At 43.5% G+C, this 18159-nt stretch overlaps 1 protein-coding gene across 1 annotated transcript in view; it reads left to right on the forward strand.

The window, feature by feature from the left end:
• The window catches only part of CUNH18orf63 (chromosome unknown C18orf63 homolog), a 37898-nt gene that overhangs the window by 17231 nt on the left and 2508 nt on the right, over positions 1–18159 (forward strand). Inside the window, exons 11-13 of the mRNA XM_006913765.2 lie at positions 2325–3341; positions 3532–3621; positions 14791–14854. Of these exons, the coding sequence (XP_006913827.2) occupies positions 2325–3341; positions 3532–3621; positions 14791–14854 (1171 nt within the window). The remainder of the gene's footprint in view (positions 1–2324; positions 3342–3531; positions 3622–14790; positions 14855–18159) is intronic.

Genomic DNA, 18159 nt, shown 5'->3' on the forward strand with positions numbered 1-18159 from the left:
ATGTAGTATTAAAAAACATAAGTTAAAAAAGTGAAAAATAAATTGATAAGATTGTTTGATAAAAACTCAACTTACTTAAAAAAATTAGCAGATGCACTTAGCCAAACTAGTTTTTTGTTTTTTTTTTTTAACTTAGGGAAATTCTCAGACTTAAATTAGTATATTTAGTATAATGAACTCATGCCTATCATCTAGTTCCTCCTTGACATATTTTTGAGCGGAGGTAATGAGTATTTTAAACAAATCCCAGATATTTCAAGACTTTAGTATGTGTTTCTGCCTTACAAGAGCTTTTTAAAAATGTATTTAATAATAATTCCTTGATATCTGATACCATATCATACCCCAATTCCCCACTGTTTGAGAGATTTTTTGTAGGGGTTTTGTGTAAATCAGAATCCAAGCAAGGGCCACATCATTTTATTTGGTTGTTGTACCTCTTAAGTCTCTTTTATTCTGTAACACTCTAAACCTACACCCCTTTATTTATATCAGTTATTTGCTGGAAAACTGGATCATTTGCCCTGGAAAATGTCCTGTATTACAGATTTGATTGATTGCTGCTTCGTATCATGTCATTTAAAGTTAATATATTCTTCTAAACTCCATATTTCCTACAAACCTGTGGTGAGATCTAAGTGTAATTGAATTCTGGTTTATTTTTAATAAAGAAACACTCGGGTTATGCAATGTACAGGACCAGATTGTAATAGATAAAACATTCGATTGGTCATTTTGGTCAATCCTCAAGTTTCATTTAATCATTACCTTAATTCTAGGCCTCCATTAGATATCCCTGCAGATCTAAATATAGGTTTCCCTCTCTAATTTTGTGTTAATGTACAAAGTTATATAAATTGTATATAAAGTTCTAGAAATTAAAAGTCAACTAAACCACATTTGCCAGTAACACCTGGCAGAATAATGGTAATAATGTGGTAAGGCATGTTTTTTTATTGGGTTATGACTTCACAAAGCTTTAGTTTGTTGACCATTTAGGTATTTTAAGTTCTGTAAATTATTTATGATCTCATCTGTTGTTTACAGAGGCTCTTTTTGTAGTCTTATAAATTTGAATATAACCATAGAGGTTCATCCTTTGGGCTATTTACTATAGTTTAGAAATTGAAAGAATGAGTAAATAATACATTGACAAGCTAGGGGGCAGAACAGGCTCCTGGAGATTGTTTCCATCAGGTATATGTTTCTGAGAGGCGGATGGATAAAGGGGAAACAGGGTATGAATATAAGCATAATTTGGGTACATATTCTAGATAAGTTTTATGTCGTAATACAAGTAATCTATTATATGAATCTGCATAGAATGAGGTGGGGTTTTCTTTTTTGGTATCTCAAGTAGTAGGTATGTTGTTTAAAAGTTATTACAATTTATGAAACCCCAGAGTCCAAAAAGATGGCTGTTCTTTGATTTTCTATGATTGATTTCAGCTTAGTTCTTGAACCCTTTCCTCATCTAATGGAAAAAGATTCCACTTAGACACTCTAAGATGACTCAGTCAATTCTGACAAAACATCTCTTTGAGGTGGATTTTCATGCAGAGTTCAGAATTGCTTTCCTCCCCATGACAGCATCTCTGTCCAGGGGGAGTCTGTGGAGGGCGAGGGCTGCGGTGTGTGCTGGATGAAGCACGTTTGATGCGCTTGCTTACTGTGGTCCGCGTCAGGGGAATGAAGGCCCTGAGCTCTGTTTGCAGGCACCTACAAAGCTGGTGTGCAGACACTCAGGTTTCTGCTGACTCTGCACCTAAAAACCAGAGGTATTCATGATTAAACTTTTCAGCGGAAACCACAGAAGCGTGGCTTTGCCTCAGTTCTTCCTTCCGAATATTGTATGAATGCATCTGGCTGGTTGATCCTAAGTCTCGTCTTGAACCCTAGCTGCAAAGGAGATTTCCAGGCTCTAGAAGGAACATTAGCAGGAAGGCGGGATGAGTGTTGAACACCAGTTCACCATGTCCATCACAGTCACAGCTGCATTGTGGAGGGGGCGGAGTAGAGGGAACGGGGTTCTGAACAAGACAGCAGCATGAGCACATTTGGAGGACAGCGGGTAGCTTCTGTAGTTGATTTATATAAAATTTAGAGCATTTATCATCTTAAACTATTATCATGAAAGGATGATATCTAAAGAAGGATGCAACCCATAAGAAATACACATATGTCCTCAAGAAGGCTCGTTCTTTTTTTACCTGTTTTATATATGGTAGTGTTACTTTATGTTCTTATTTTGATGCTATTTTAAATAATTTGTATTCCATTGTCATTATTATATTTTTTAAAGTTCTTAATGTCTGTCCTTTCAGGAAAACAAAGTAAAGGCACCCAATCTGACCTCTAAACAAATGTTCAGGTCCTGTCTGACCCAGGCCCCTTCCACACGACCCTCCCTGGCTCAACATCTGCCGAGCTCAGTAGCCATGGACCACAAGGTGGAGCGTTTGGTCAGCCAGCAGAAGCCCTGCATGTCCTCAGCTCTGCCCCTCCAGCTGCAGTCCGTTCAGAGCAGAGCTAAGTCCCTATCTGACAGGGCACTACAAGCTCACTCGGAAGTGCCAAAGCCTCCCAGAGGAGATGATCCTCAAGTCCAAGATGAGAATTTCAGCTCCCAAAGTAGTGTTGCCCCTCAATTCATACCAGTTTTCAAAAATCAGTCTTTACAGATGAACAAAAATATCTTAGAAACTGGAAACCTGAAAAGAAAACAATATGTTACAGAATCTAAGTTGTTTTCACTTAAAACCAGTGTGATCCAGGATGACAAACTGAATTTAAATCCTTCTAAAAAAAAAGGATCTAATCGTAACACTCAGATGAATGCTAGAAATTTAAACCAGAAACCTAGACCTCTGCAAAAGAAAAACACCGAATCCTGTGAAAATATGACAAAATCTCCACCCCCTAATGGAAAATCATCAACTGTGAATATAAATGAAAGTAAACAGTTGTCCGATAGTTTAGGATTTCAGATGTCAAATAATAATTTAGGTTTAATTAAAAGTGCCATTGACTTCCAAGTGAATGGAAAAGAAAATTTAAGAAGCAAATATGTAACACAAATGTTAGGGAAAGGACACGAGTCACTAACAGTGAAAAGACAACCATACATTTTTGAATCAGACACAGAAATGGAAAATGCCCCACTGCCACAGCAACAACCAGTAAATCAGACTGAAGAAGCTGATGTCAGTTACCACAGACTGATTATAAGCAGAACAGCTCACAGGTCTAAAAGAAAATTATGTCAGGACACTTCAAAATCTTCAAAGAAGCCTCATTCCAGTAATACCTGTCATGAGCAGTCCACCTCTTCTAGGAACCAGGTAAAGAAAAAACAATTTTAATCTGGGGATATTTTTCATATAGTAGACCTTTAAAACCCCTTAAATAAAGATCTGAAGGATTTGCCCAAGATCCTCTAGGAACACATTAAGAGACAGAGTGTGTGCCTTAACATAACTGCAGGTATGCACAGTTACTTAATTAAAAATGTGATTTTTAATCTGATTGCAGATACATGACTTGGCCAAATCAAAACCTAAGAAATCTCTCATCATTCCTAAAGCTTACAACATGGACGCGAAAGAAGGCACTGTCCATCAGGTAACTTAGGTGATATCTTTTATTTTTAATTATATTATCTGAATTGAAATTGTCCAGCTTAGGGACCTCCAGCCTCTTGATAAGAAGGCGTTACTCTTAAATTCCTTGAAACCTAGACTCAGCAAGGAAGTAGGAGATGTTGGGAACAGTACAGCCCTTGTATAAGGACTGCCTGCAGCAGCTGTTGCATACAGCAGTTTTAATCTGGGGATATTTATCGTATAGTAGACCCTTAAAACCCCCTAAATAAAGATCTGCAGTCCGTTCAGGGCAGAGCTAAGTCCCTCCCACTCTGTTCCAGGGTCTTTGCAGACTCAGAAGGGCCCAGGAGCAGCAGCAGATGCCTAAAGCTAGAAGATCCCACACCCACTGGAACACGCACCTTTAGGGAATCTTAAGATAATTAACCTTAAATAATGTTTAACTTAATGTAATCATTAAGTTAAAATTTACTCCAAAATGTTGCAGTGCTGGCTAAAATTAAGATTTAGCTGATAATGCTGGCACTAAATTCACAAAACCATGTATCTGGAAATTACATTTTATTCCATTCTGCCATCTGTTCTAAGAACAAACATATCGCTAAAATATCCACAAAAACTTTTTGCATAGAACTATGGAAACACATTGAATTCAAATTCTTTATAAGCAAACTAGAAAACATTGTCTTCTTTTCTCTTCCAAATGCTATTTCTGTAATTAATAGAATTTGATTTGAATTAACCAAAAGGTACTTAAGTCTGTTTCTATATATTTTATAGTGTTGTGTTTCACGTAGTTTTTCACATCTTACATTTTAATGTACTCAGTAGGTGGTTAAGGAAAATGTGTATACTAGAATGCCTTAAAATTTTTCATTTTCATTTTTAAAATTATTCCAGATTTTATAATTTTTAGATGTATAACACTTTCCCGCTTCGAATTACTTAAGACCTAAAAATGAAAGGCATTCCCATCACCGAATGACATAAGAAAAATTATAGGATATTATAGAAACTAATTTCCCTTAAATATAAATTAATATAAAGCCCTATAAAAAATTTGAGAAATGCAAAACAGTTTTAAGAAAAAACGTTTTTAAAACTACCTATAATTCCTCTTTGCAGAGATAGCCACTCTGAACAGTGGCCGGACACAGTCACACACTCCCGTGAAGTGGGATTAGGCTCCATAAGCTGCCGTGAGACCGCCTCTTTCACTCGACGGTTTTCTTTTCCATGGTTACACGGTTCGTTGCATGAGGATATGCTGCTATATTTAACTGTCCCTACTGATGGACGCTTAAGTTCTTCCCAACTTTTCACTTCGGTAACAATGTTATATAGTCTTGTACAGATGTTTGCAAAGTATCCAATTATGTAGTAGTTTTGTTGAAAATATCTTCATCTTGCCCTTGTTATTTTTATTGAAATTTATCTGAATTCATTATTTTTATTATTGAAATTTTCAAACCATGCAAAGTACCAGTAATAGTATAAAGAAAACCTCTAATTACCTGTCGTCCAGCTTCAACCATCATTAATATTTTGCCACTCTGTTACATCTATTTCTCACAGATGTATTTTTTCACTGAACTATTTTAAAGTAAATTCACTTCAGCATATAATTTTACCTGTAAATGCTTTAGTATATATATCTTTAGCGCGTAAGGGACAGCGTATTTTTAAAGAAAAAAAGAATATATATACACACATTACATTTGGAGGGCATCTACTGGGTCTTTATTGACTCACTAAATATTGCTTTAGTTTAACAAACTAACAGAGAGCCCTCAGTAAACATACGACCTATTTCACAGAAGAACTGGAGCCTTAAGCCACATAACTAACATGTTGACATGGAGATTTATTTGTTTAGACATCTTCATTAAGTATATGCCATGTGCCAGGCAGTGGATGAAGCTTTGGGTTAGTGAAATGACAAGACTGCCTTTGGCCATGTAGTCTAGTCTGGTCTCCGGCAAATCCATTCTGGTTTCCTGGCAAAGATGTAGGAACATATATGTATTGAAGCAAATGTCAAGAATGGCCTTTTGGTCTATATTACAAATAAATTATCTAACATATAAAAAGAAAGAACCAGAAATAGAGCTTCTCACTAGTATTCTGGCTTTCGAACATTTTGGATGTTTAATTTGCAAAATGTGATGTAATTTTTGTGGTAAGATATTTAAAAGAAACTGAAAATCCTCATTAATATTCCACTGAAATAATCCTTCATTAAATTAAACACACACACACACACACACACCAGAGAGCCATGTATAAGTTGAACTTTGATTTTTTAATGTGATGTACTGTTTTTGCTCTTTCACTAAATCATTGCAATTAAAGGCAAAAATGAACATGAACTCAACTTCAAAACTGTAAATGTAATTCTTGCTCTTGAAATTATGCCTGGTTAGTTAATTTACTATATACCTTACTGTAAAGCATTTCTGTTTTCCAGAATTATCTCTTATTTTATGATTATTTGACCATTTTCGGAAATGGTCAAATAATCATAATATAGGGAAATACATCTAGTTTAAAGCCCATTTTGAGTGTGCCTTTCACATTCTAAAACTGCTGTGATAATCAGTAGACTGCAGTAAAGAACAGAATGTCAGTTTGTTTTTGAAGCTCCGGTGCAAATATTTGTTTGTGAAAGTACAATTAATAAGTATATATGTTTAGTCACTCAGTCATCCACAGCAGGTGCTCGTCCTCTGCTTCATGTATCCCGAGGCTGCCTTCCTGCTACTCACCAGCCATCATACCTTAGGTCATGAAGACTTACATTGTTACACTAGGCACAGTGGTTAAAAGGTGAGTCCACTGCTTGAGTGGTATGGAGTGTCTCCCAGTTCTTTATATAAGTAATCTCGATAGCTTCTCCTCCACTTCTAAAACTGAATTTACAGTATAGCATATCATTTAGATAAACGTTGACCTACATGGCAAAGCCTGCTCATGTTAGGATCAGTCTGTTTTCTGGTGTTAAAGAAAGTTTATTTTCCATCTTATAATAGTTATCCTAATGAAAGTTAATCCCCTAGGAAACACACACATACATATATATACACAAATACATATGTATATATGTATAATTTATTATAGAGACACATGGACAGATTGATTGGTTGTTTATTTACTATCCATGCTCAGAGAAAAGATTCTAGACTAAATTACTGTGGTCAGATTCACTGGAGAAATCCAGGAAGATTTTGGTTCATTTTAAAGATTATGTTTTTGAAAGCCATAATAATTCCAAGTCCAGTCAAGGAAAACAAATCGTAGTTCCTTGTTTAAATTTTTGATGATTTATATGCATTGTGGGCACCCCACTGCCCTGCCCCAAAATCATTCTTCACATTCCAATTGTATGTTAGTTTTTATAACCATTATAATTTTAAAACCATAAATAAATGATTTTATGTTATCCGAATCTTAGATCAGCCACTGCATTTAAAAACCTGTGGCAATAAGCCAAACTTAATGTTACAAATCATTTTCATAGAAATGTAAAAATGCCTGTCGTGTACAACTCACATTTTAAATTTCACAGTATTTGTTGCTTACTATATTTGTATTTTCATATCATATATTATAATCATTATATTAGACATTATATATTATCTGTATTTGTTACGTACTATAAAAATAAGTTTAAAAATTAGGTTTGTCTAATCAATTCACTAACCAGATTTTGCTGTTTTTCAAATCGGTCATCATCTGGCATTACTTGGTAATTGACAATATATTGGGTGGCTGTTGATATTTAAGAAGGGTCAGTATTTATAAATGTTTATAGATGTCATGGTCACTATATATTGATGCTTAAATTGTTCATGTTGTATCCAACGTAGTGTCTTATTTTAAATAAAAAAAATAAAGGTATTTCAAATAGACGTATTCGAGGCGATGAGAAGTAGCCGATTCTGGATATATCGTGAAGGGCAGAGTCACCTGGTTAGGGAGGTGAGAGAAAGAGAGGTGTCGACGTGACTCCAGGGTGTTCGGCTTAGCAGAGTTGTTTCAGCTGTGGTGAAAAGGATCAGGCTTTGGGCTTAGGGGAGGGCTGGGCATCGCCGTTGGATTTGACCAGAGGAGCAAGTCTCTTGGAGCAGTGAAGCCAAAGCCTGCTGGGTCAAGGGAGGGGCGGGAGTCACGCGCGGAGACAGCTCCTTTGAGGAGGGCCGTCGGTGGACTTCACATTCACCCCTAATGGCATCATCCTTTGACCACCCCCTTCTTGAAACGCTGTTCTCTTCCATCTCCGGACGCATTTCTGTCTCCCTTACTGGTTGGCATTGAGTACACGTGGCTGAACAGTAGCCATGGCAGACACATTTGGGTCACAGGAGGAGAGGGCAAAAGGGCATCCAAAGAGAAGAAAGAACATGAGCAAAGGCATGAAGAGATACACAGACAGGACGAAGACTTAGGTCTCGTGACACTCAGTGCAGCATTCTTTCTGCTAAAACACATTGCTTCACGTTTTCAAGGACTCTTCAATGTGTGACATAAAAGAAGGATTTCAGGATACGTCTGCGTGATGATTTTCATGGGTATCAGGAGTCTCCGGATGTATACAACCGCTTCCACCACCTTTCTTCAGACTGGGAGTCTTTCCTTTACGCTCCCATTTCGCTCAGGGAATCTCGGGGTAGAGTGCGAGGGAGTGGGGGTGGTATGCGGAGCTTACGCGTTAGGAAAAGCCCATCGAGAATGGAGGTGTGTGGGAGCGGGGTCCTCCCCGTCCTCTTTCCCATGAGCATCGCTCCTCATCTGTGCGGGGCGGCACGTGCCTGCAGCTCTTCCCGGCTCACAGTCCCGAGAACTAGCTGAGAAACCAGCGTCAATTCTCACAGCTGCCAGCAGCAAGGCCTGTCCTCTCAGAGGTCATGACCAAGTGTTCCAGACCCCGGTGCTCACACATGGCCCCTGCTAACCGTGCCCAGGTCATGCAGTGCTTCGTAGATGAAGCCACAGGCTGCCAGAGCCCTCTGTGCCCCCGTGCAGCCCATGTGGTCTCCCACCTCACAAAACCCCCACGAAGCTCAGCACGCTTGCTTCTTCGGCACGCAGTCAAGAGGCAGTGAGTGGTCATGGCCTAGACCCTACGGCGTAGCTGTAAAACAAAGCAGCTTTATAACGGCGCAGAACCGAGCAAGCCTGATGTCTCCCAGAGCAGTGTCTCCTAAGAGCTCGGTTCGGTCCTCTGTAAGCTGGAGTGGGCCACTGTGTGTGGGGCTGCTGAGAGGAAGCAAAGGAAAGCACTTTTCGTCCTGTGTCTCTTTCAGCAGGTTTACCACCTTTCACTACTTCGCTGCCTACTACTGCTCCGTGGTCCCTAAGGAAACAACTAGATGAAATGGAGAAGTAAAACAACGTACAGTGGGATATTCAATACCGCAGGTTGCACGGAGCCGGTCGGGTCGCACGATGATTAAATTTAGCTCTAGTTGACCTGATTTTGAGCTCGGGGGGCTATGAGAGACAGCACACTTGTTCTGCGTTATCAGAAAATATTTATATTGAAACATGGTTTTGAGTTTCCCTGCCATGTGGGGACATTAACGCACAACAGGCAGATTCCCCTTTGACAGATCCCTGGATGTTGTGTGTGTTCTATCAACTTGGCGAAGGTTTTCTCTGGCCCATGGGAGCATTAGCCCAGCATCTCCGGCTGCTCCCCTGTCCACGCACACAGGCGACTTGCCGCATCTCCGCCTGTCGCACTCAAGAGAAGGGCGTACAGTTCCACCTGGGTGTTGGGTGCCACGATGCTTCTGACAGGCAGCTCCATTTAGATTGAGCCTCCCCAAACTTAAGCTTTGGATGTACTGCCTCATCGTTTGGAAAGAGGCCCCAAAGCGTGGAGCATCTGGGTAAGTCAGAAGAGAAAATTTCATACATTTAAAGTTGATTATCTAACAAGGCTGTGTAATTTCTTCCTGGGGCAAGGGAGAATAGAATTTCCAAATCAAATTGGTCCATTTTGCCTGGACCGGTTTTAATTAACCACCAATTCTGCTGGAGAGTATGGAAATAGACCAGATGTCCTTTCAAGGTTCCTTCAGACCTAGCCGCTCTTTGCTAAATGACAGAATGCAGGAACAGAAAGAGACCTTGGCTGGTGAGTCCAGTTCCTTCACTTAAGAGAGAGGAAACGGAGGGAGGTGCGTGGAGTAAACGCAGTTCACTCTCGTACACACATACACATATACCCTTATACAGTAGATTCGAACATTGTGTAGTGACAAAATCATATGGATTCTCCTTTGACTTTTTGCTTTCGGACAACATGTTTTGAGGTCAACTATGTTGATCCCCTAGTTGTAGCTGATTCATTTTTTTTTTCCAGATACTACCCCATTGTGCGAATATACCATGATTTAGTTTTTCTACCGTAGATGGACTGTGGATCATTTACAGTTGGCATTTTTGTTTATTTGTTTTGACTTGATTTGCATGTGATTTTGCACATGTGCAGGTTTCTCAGACCGTAGAGTTGATATGTGAAGAGAGAGCCAGCTTTAAATTGGAAACGGAACGTTTGAGCCAAGTGAGGCGGAGGCGGTCGTGTGAAGATTGGGAGCAGAATGTTCCAAAGAGAAGGAACAGCAAACACAGAGGCTGCGGGGTGAGGGACCTTGGAGTACCAGAAAAAAAGGCAAGGAGGCCCGAGTGGCTGGTTAGAACAAAGTGCACGTTTGAATTTTGAAAAAGAAAACACCTGTTTCATGTGTTCAAATACTTCTGAAAGGAAATGCGTCAGAGCCTTACTGACGGTTACTTGCTGTGTGGTTTGGGGTGCTCCCTTCCTTTTATATACTCTTTTTAAATCTCTAAATTGCTTATAATGAACACGAATTATTCGTGTTATCAGAAAAAAAGACATGTTATTTTTTAAAATAGATGGAGCAGAACATTATCTCAATCAGACAGCCATTTCCTTTTGCTTGATATGTGCAAAACTATCACAGGAGTGATACTATTTAGATTTAGATTAATTCCACTTTTTTTTTTAATTCTTACCTGTTAGGTATGTTTCACTCAGACGTGTGCCAAGTTATTGCTGATGCGCTTTGTAGGGCACTAGGCGATCACCCAGATGCTTTTAAATAGTCTTGCTAGAAGAACATAGCAGGAACACTGCCAGAGTACTTCACCCTGGACCTTTCTTAGTAGGAAGATGATGAAATGGAGGCCCTAGAGCCTTATAGGGAATCCTGGGAACTCATTTAATTGAGAAATTGCAGTTTCAAGCAGTTGAAGCCACAGCAGATCAGCTTACTTGATGGTGAGTATTTAAGTAACTCCTGGAGCCAGGGTAAGTATAGGCTTTGCAGGAACCACATGGATCCCCAGATAGAATGCCGGGCCGTTGTTAAGTTGGAAGAGCAAGCAAATGCCAGGAAATAACCAGTGTTGACTGCAAGGTGTAATCCAAAACTCCTGACCTCATCGACCTGTAACCACTAACCCACTGGCCATATTTCCACTAAAATAGGGTTTCATTCATTTGTCAAATGTTCATTTAGCACCTACTATGTGCCAGGAACTGTGCTAGGACCTAGATAGACCTTACCAGTTTTAAAGACCCAGTTGCGCTCCTCCTATCCGGTGGGACTGTTAAACATCTTGTTGTGACAAAATGTTAACGGCTACCACAAAGGAAGTACAGGGAGAAACTGGGAGCTATAGCGGGAGCAGAGCTTACAGAAAGGAGAGAAGGGTAAGCTGGGATATTTCTGTGGGTGGGACTGCGCAGTGTAGGCTAGAGGGAGAAGAGTGGTCTGGGCAGAGGAAACTGTGAGAAGCCCCCAAGGAAGGCGTGATAACTCTAAGGAAAGAGAGGAATCAGTAGGGCTGGAATGCAAGGAGGAAGTAATGAGCCACGTGGCTAGACGTGGAGGTATTGGAAGAAGGCAAGACTGGTTGGAGGCAGGTTTACTTAGGCTGTGGTAGTGATGGAGAGAAGTAGACTAAGAAATATGAAGGAAAGAAAACTGACAGGACAGTGATTAACTGATATGATAGAAGATTAGATCACTGATGTTAGATCTTTCTCTTTTCTAAGTGCGTAGTGCTATAAATGTCCCTCAAAACACTGCTTTAGCTGTATCTCACATTTTGACATGTTTTCATCTTTGTTCAGTTTAAAATACTTACAGATTTCTATTTAGAAGCTTGTCATTTAATTTCCAAATATTTGTAGCTTTTCCAGATATCTTTCTGTGTTCACTTTCTAGTTTAATTCCACTTGGTCATTCATTTTAAACTCACTAAGGCTTGTCTGCTAATGTAGTATACGGTCTAATGCTTGGGCCATCCTCAGCCCAATTGATTGGTTTCCCTTTCCTGTTGGACCTTACCTTGCTTTATCCGTCTTCTTCTTCTTTCTCTTTTCTTTCTCGGTGGATTCTCCTCCAGTGCAGAGAAGTGAAGAGAAAGTCAGGCCTATATAGGTTTCTTGCAGTCTGGGGATCTGTTCTCAACACTGCCTGTGGGGAACTCAGCACCCGCTTAGAAAAATAAGCAATAAAATATTGGCATGGTGAGCTCTAAATCCATATTTGGAAAAGGAAATTACTCTAAAAAATCATGATCTTCAGAAATGTGACTCCAGCCATAATAATCACAACCTCTATGTTGTTATACAGAGGAGTTTAGCTCCTTGGAGCCACAGACACATGGTTTCAAATATCTCCTTCCCAGAAGAGGGCCTTTCCCCATTGAGTGGCTTCCCAGGAAAAAAAGAGATGTTTGACCTCGAAGGCAAATTTAACCTCTTATCAATTAAGAGGCAGGAAAGTACAGGAACTTGAAAATTACAACTTTTTTTTCTCTTCATTAAGGATGTACATACCTGTATAATTTACATAATTTATATATGTAAAATCTTGGTGTCTGGTCTTACCCAGGGTCGTTGTGTGTTGTTACTATTGTTCGGTGAGGCAGGGAAACATGTAGTAAGCTGGGAATCGTGGATTCCGCTCGCTTTCCATAAGCAGTGAGGGCATTAAAAATAACCTCCAAATCCCTGTGGGTGCGGGCTCGTTTCTAATGCCAGCTCCTGCTCCCTGTAACTTCTGCTCCCTTTCTAATTATAATGGCATCTGGAAAGTGGTTCAAGTTCTTACAGCATTGGAATTCTGGTGGATTTTGAGACCCTTGTCCTTTCTCTTGTTACGGAGCATTGGACCTTTAGTCAGATCATAGATTCCCGTGGGAGACACGGTACACGTCCCTGAGAACTAACGATGGAAGGAGCAGTTGATAAAAGCAAGAGGAGATTCCGGAGTTGGTAGTCTGAATTCCTGTACGTCCTTAAGGTCACAAATTCTCGGGCAGTACCTAAAGGGAAGAAAAACAAGGAATCATGTTTTCCTGTCATTCAGAATTTTGTACTTTGAAAGAGGAAGGGGGCTAAACAAAGCGCTGTAAAATGGGTTAAGAAGTCACACGTCGCCTGCAGCAACTTTATTACAAAACAGCCTGAGGAGATGTTTCTTTCTCTTTCGAAGGTTGTTTTTCCTTTGGCCACTTGAAACCATGATGTCTGCCCACACTCCTAGCTGGACATCTCAGCCACATCTGCCCCCATCTGAGAAGCTCGCATTTGGGCCATTGTCGACGTCTTGAGAAGTTCCGGCCCTTGCCCTCTCTTTTGATTGATTCCGTTTCTCCGTCAGGCTCCAGTTTTGAATGCCACAAGTCCTGATCAACCACAGTCCAGTGGGGCGATGTCCTCCATGCTCGAGTCTCTCTGATGAGCACTGGAAACCTCCATGTGCAGAGCAGCTGCCAGGCCAGGGCAGTGACCCGGCTTCTCTTCAAACGACTCCCTGTCACTCTCCTCAGACCACCGGCCGGTTCATGTAATGTTACCCAGCAGTCACCAGCGGCCAGCAGTCGCCATGGCCCCAGCCGCAATCACCAAGAACTGATACTCAAGTTTTCTAACATGAGATCGTTATCTAAAGGTCACTGTCAGCCACGTTCACAGTTCAGAGTTCTCCATTTTGGTCTGCATTTGTACCTTAAAAGTTTCTACTGCCTTTCTGCTGAGCCGTCCTTGTCTGCTCTCCAGGTGGGTTCGGGAGTTTCTGCTGGCACAAGGTAAGATGCTGTAGGAACGGGACGGTCTAGTCTAAGATGATTACGTAGCAGAAATCCAGAAGAAAACATGTTTTCAAGAAAGTAATGGTGGAAATGACTGGCTAGGCACAGGGATCCAGCAAGGCAGGCCACTGAGTGTGTGTCCTCAGCCTTGGACAACAGTCATCCGCCCAAAATGCCAACAGGGCTGAGGTCAAGGGACTCTGAGCTAAGGAAACTAAGGCGTGCTTTCTGCCCTCATTACCCAGGGGCTACAGCATTGCAAAAATGACATTTCCTCCCGCCCAGAGTTACAGCAAAATGAAGCCTCTTCCACAGGATATATTTTCATGGGGCAAAAACATCTTCCACACACAGCACACCTAATAATGGCTAACGATTGGTGCAAACAGTTATTGCACTCGGCCTGCCTCCTGCGACCTGCCTCTGTCTGCGGCAGTTAGTGCTTCTCTGTGAACTCGAGGCTTGAGAGCCTTGGGAAATGGGTGAGAGAAGTAGAAGAAGGACATTTGCAAAACTGGTGGTGGAAAGTGACAGGTGTGTTTGTGGGCAGGCCAGGCTGTCCAGGTGAGGGCTGGTGAAGAGACGTCGTAGGAGTCAAGGTTGCAGAGGGGGCTGTGGTCCAATTAGGCCCTTAAAGGGGCTTTGGACTTTATTCATCACGATTATATGATAATTAGTGAGCATTTGGCAAGTATTTTAAATAAAAAAGAGAATCATGTATCCATAGTAGTCTATATTCACTCATTCAACAAATATTCGTTGAGGGTCTTTGTTGAAAATTGGTTCATTATGGAATCATGATCGTAGGTAAGAATTCATATGGAATGTAATCCAGGGCCTTAAAGGCCCTCAATATCCTGAGAACAAATAAACCTATGACTTGAGTGAGCTCCCAGAGCCATAAGAAGAAAAGGTAAAGTTTTCTTCCTGTAGCTGGGAAACAAACCAGTGGGCAGGGGCTCTGGGCCAGTGGGGGAACGCGTTAAAGGTATGTCCCCGTGCTGGGGTTACTGGGAAGGGAAGATGGTCACTATCCAGTGTGCTCGTCTTCCTCTAGGTTTTCCGTCCACAGAAACAGCACTCAGCAGTGTTGGTGGTGTTTGCTCAGTCACTGGAGGCAGGTAATCCCATACCTGAGCCTCGGCCCAGCCCATCTGCATCCCTGTAGGTCTGTGACAATTTTTTTTGATTGGAGAGCGATCAACACAGGAGAAATCAAAACAGACCGCATGTCACCTCTGACTGAGAGTCCATTCATCTTGGCAATGGGCGCCAAGTGAGAGTTCCCTTCCTCAGGGCTATTTTGGACAGGGATGACTTCTTGAATGAGGTCCCAAGGCCATGTTCATCAGAAACAGCTGCCAAGAGAGGCTTAACGCGAACTAAGTTTCCTTAAAGAGGCTGAGCAAACATTGCTTGAAAAGAAGACCCTGTTTTACTGCGGAAACAGACTGTGACACCAGTTAAATCCTGAGAAACTGTGAAAATCCTAGGTCTCATTCCCTTCCAGGATTCAGACTGGCACGGTAAAGGGTAGGAAGGGAGCAGTGCTCGCCAGAAACAGCTGCCAAAAGAATTTCTAAAGGGACGCTGCCAGCCAGGGTGTCACCTAACCTGGCAGTCCATCTGCCTTCCTGAACTAACACAGGTGAGAGGCCCAGCTCGGGGAGGCCAGTCACGCATCCAGGACATATTGATTGGGCGTCTCGTCATGTGACAGGCTCTGGTACACCGTGGCAGGAAGGCTCATGTGGGTCTCCCCTGCAGAGCCAGTGCTCCGGCAGCCCCTGGCCTGTGTGTAGCTTGTATCACCCCCAGGAGAGGTAGGGACCTTGTGCCTGGGGCCACCAGGGACTGGGGTCAGGGATGGTACAGCTGAGGCCCGAGACGTCACATCCAGTCCTCAGTGTGCAGAGGTCTAGAGGGCCGCATCACAAGCGGGGACCTGACCAAGACCAGTCAGGGAGGCCCTGGGAAAGCAGACTAGAACGTAGCTCTCCCAGCTGTGGACAGCCGCCCAGACCCAGCTGAATCCTAGGAGCACCATGCACTCCCTCTAGACCAGCTGGGGCTCCAGAAGTGCTGGGAAGTGATGAGGCACAGGGCCGACCCGGGAGAAAAAGAAGGAAAGAGAAAGGCTTCAAGACTCCAACACTGTATTTTCTTCTTTCTTAGACTCACGACACGTTTGCCCAGTTCCGCGTTCTCCGGGCATCTTCCTAGGTGCCCTGTCGCTTGCGTCTCTTGTGGGAGCGTCCAGGGAGCCGTGGGGTACTCGGGATTCCTGTTTCTGTGCTGTAGCCTCATGCTCCCCCACTCGAAACACCACAGCTAACGGAGCAACGACCCCAGCGCCGCACCCGAGGTGTTCGCTAACGTTTCACTGAATCTTACCTTGATTTCTCCAGCACCTGGAGAAATGAGGAGCCTGGGGCAAATAACGGTTAGCAGGCATGTGGGCCTTAGAGCCCCTGGCAATGGGAAAAGCACTTTGACATGCTGCGAAGGTATTTTATTTTTAGCCGCTCTCCTGCTAGAAAGTGGCCCTGCTCCAGGGGCCACCCCCGGGTGACTCCCGCAGTCCCACCACACATCTAACGAGGTGGGAACTTGGTCTGGGTCCTTCTGTGGCCTTTGTGCATAGTTGAGGAGGGCACATCCTCGGCACAACGCAGGGTGTAGGCCAGTGTCGGGGGTTACCCTCTGCCACTTTGCACTCCGTTAGCAACCCTAGGAGACCCTTGGCCCTGGCGGACATTGCAAGTGGGATGCGCGAAGCGCTTGTGGTGTTTCTGTGTGACGTGGCGAATCCAGCTTCCTCATGCTTTTTCATCTCGTTCCACAGCCTCCGAATGATGCTGCTTAGAGGGCTGTGTTCTGTTAAGTGGTAAAGAGTGTCCGGTGCAGGGCTGTGACCCTCTTCTGCTGTGCAGTGAGGATGGCTGCGGGCGTGAGGGGTGCCCTGGTGGCCCAGAAAGAGCCCTTGGAGGTGCCAGGGTTTCTCAGCCCCCCCCCCCCCACTTTCAAGGCGGGGGGTAGGGCTTAACTTAAAGGAATGCCTCGCTAATGGTGGGATTTCTTGTACCCGCAGAGTGGGGGAAGGTGGAAAGAGACACTCTGTCCTGGAATCTCAGCCGGGAAGTTGACCCCGAGACGAGACCGGCTCCCGCAGACTCCTCGTTGCCCTGCAGCAGGGTGAGTATCAAGGTTGCCCATCTGCCTGGGACCCACACTTCTTACAAGTTGCCAGGTGCTGCTGGGGCGGCCGGCCCGGGCTCAGGGTGCCCTGGGACCCACGAGGAGGGCGCGCCTGTCCCGGGTGACCTCCGGTGGCCGCTGCAGCATCTACACCGCTTCTCTCTGCTCACCGGGCCACCCGCTCGTCAGTTGCAGGGTTTTAGTCCCCCCCCACCATGCGAGCAGCAGTGCCCGCCCCACCCCACCCCCAGGGTTTCTGCTCGCTGTCTTTAAGGTGATTAAGCGAAATCATTTAAGGGGAAAAAAATACTTACAAGGTAGAAAGAGAGACTACGAACTGCTTTGGGTTTTGCTTTGAAAAAGAATTCCTGGGCTTTGAAACTGCCGCCTTTAAGACGGAGTAGTGGGGGCCCGTACATTCCTGCGGACAGTCTCGAGCTACCCAAGCAACGTGTTCTTTTTCTGCTTCCTAATCTTAAAATTCACACTTCCTAGACAGCCACCGAGCTTATCTTGTCTTTCCAGCCACGGAAGGACATGAGGAAGATGAAAGGGCTCAGCCTAAAAAGGAAACGTGCAGGTGCAGGGCGATGCGACATTCTAGCACATTTTTGTGCTCAAAATAAGCCAGTTCCAGACTGCCCCACCTGCCCCAAAACTGCTGTCCACCTCTGCCCACAGCGGCATTAAGGGGAACAGAGGCAGGAGAAACACTTCCACTTGGGACTGGGTCTGCCCTCCCTTTCCTCTCAAAAGTACTGGAAGGTTTCTCATGCAATCGAAAAATGCAAATATAAGGTGGCAGTTGATGATACAGACATCGAGGTAGAAACCACGGAGGACGGAGAGGGGAGGCGGGCTCTCTGAAGACAGGCAGCTGTGGCCCTGCGGGGAGAATCAGCCAAGAGAAACTTCTTATCAGACTCGGTCCATTAACCCCTGACCAGCCGCCCAGTCATTGAAAGCCGCGCCTGCTCCGGATGTGGGGGCGGGAGGGGCAGAAACCAGAAGGGTCAACACAGGCCTTGCCTTCAAGGTTCTGAGGGACACAGGGAGAGGTGGTAGGTAGAACAGTGGCTTCACATGGATGCCACCATCCTAATTCCCAGAAAGTACGAATACATTACCTTGTATGGCATAAGGTCCTCTGCAGCTGTGATTAAGGGTCTCGAGAAGGGAACATTACCGTGGACTATCTGGGTGATCACAGTGTCCTTTTAAGGGAAAG

Source organism: Pteropus alecto, unplaced genomic scaffold, assembly GCF_000325575.1.
Source record: "Pteropus alecto unplaced genomic scaffold, ASM32557v1 scaffold14, whole genome shotgun sequence".
NCBI classification, from domain to species: domain Eukaryota; kingdom Metazoa; phylum Chordata; class Mammalia; order Chiroptera; family Pteropodidae; genus Pteropus; species Pteropus alecto.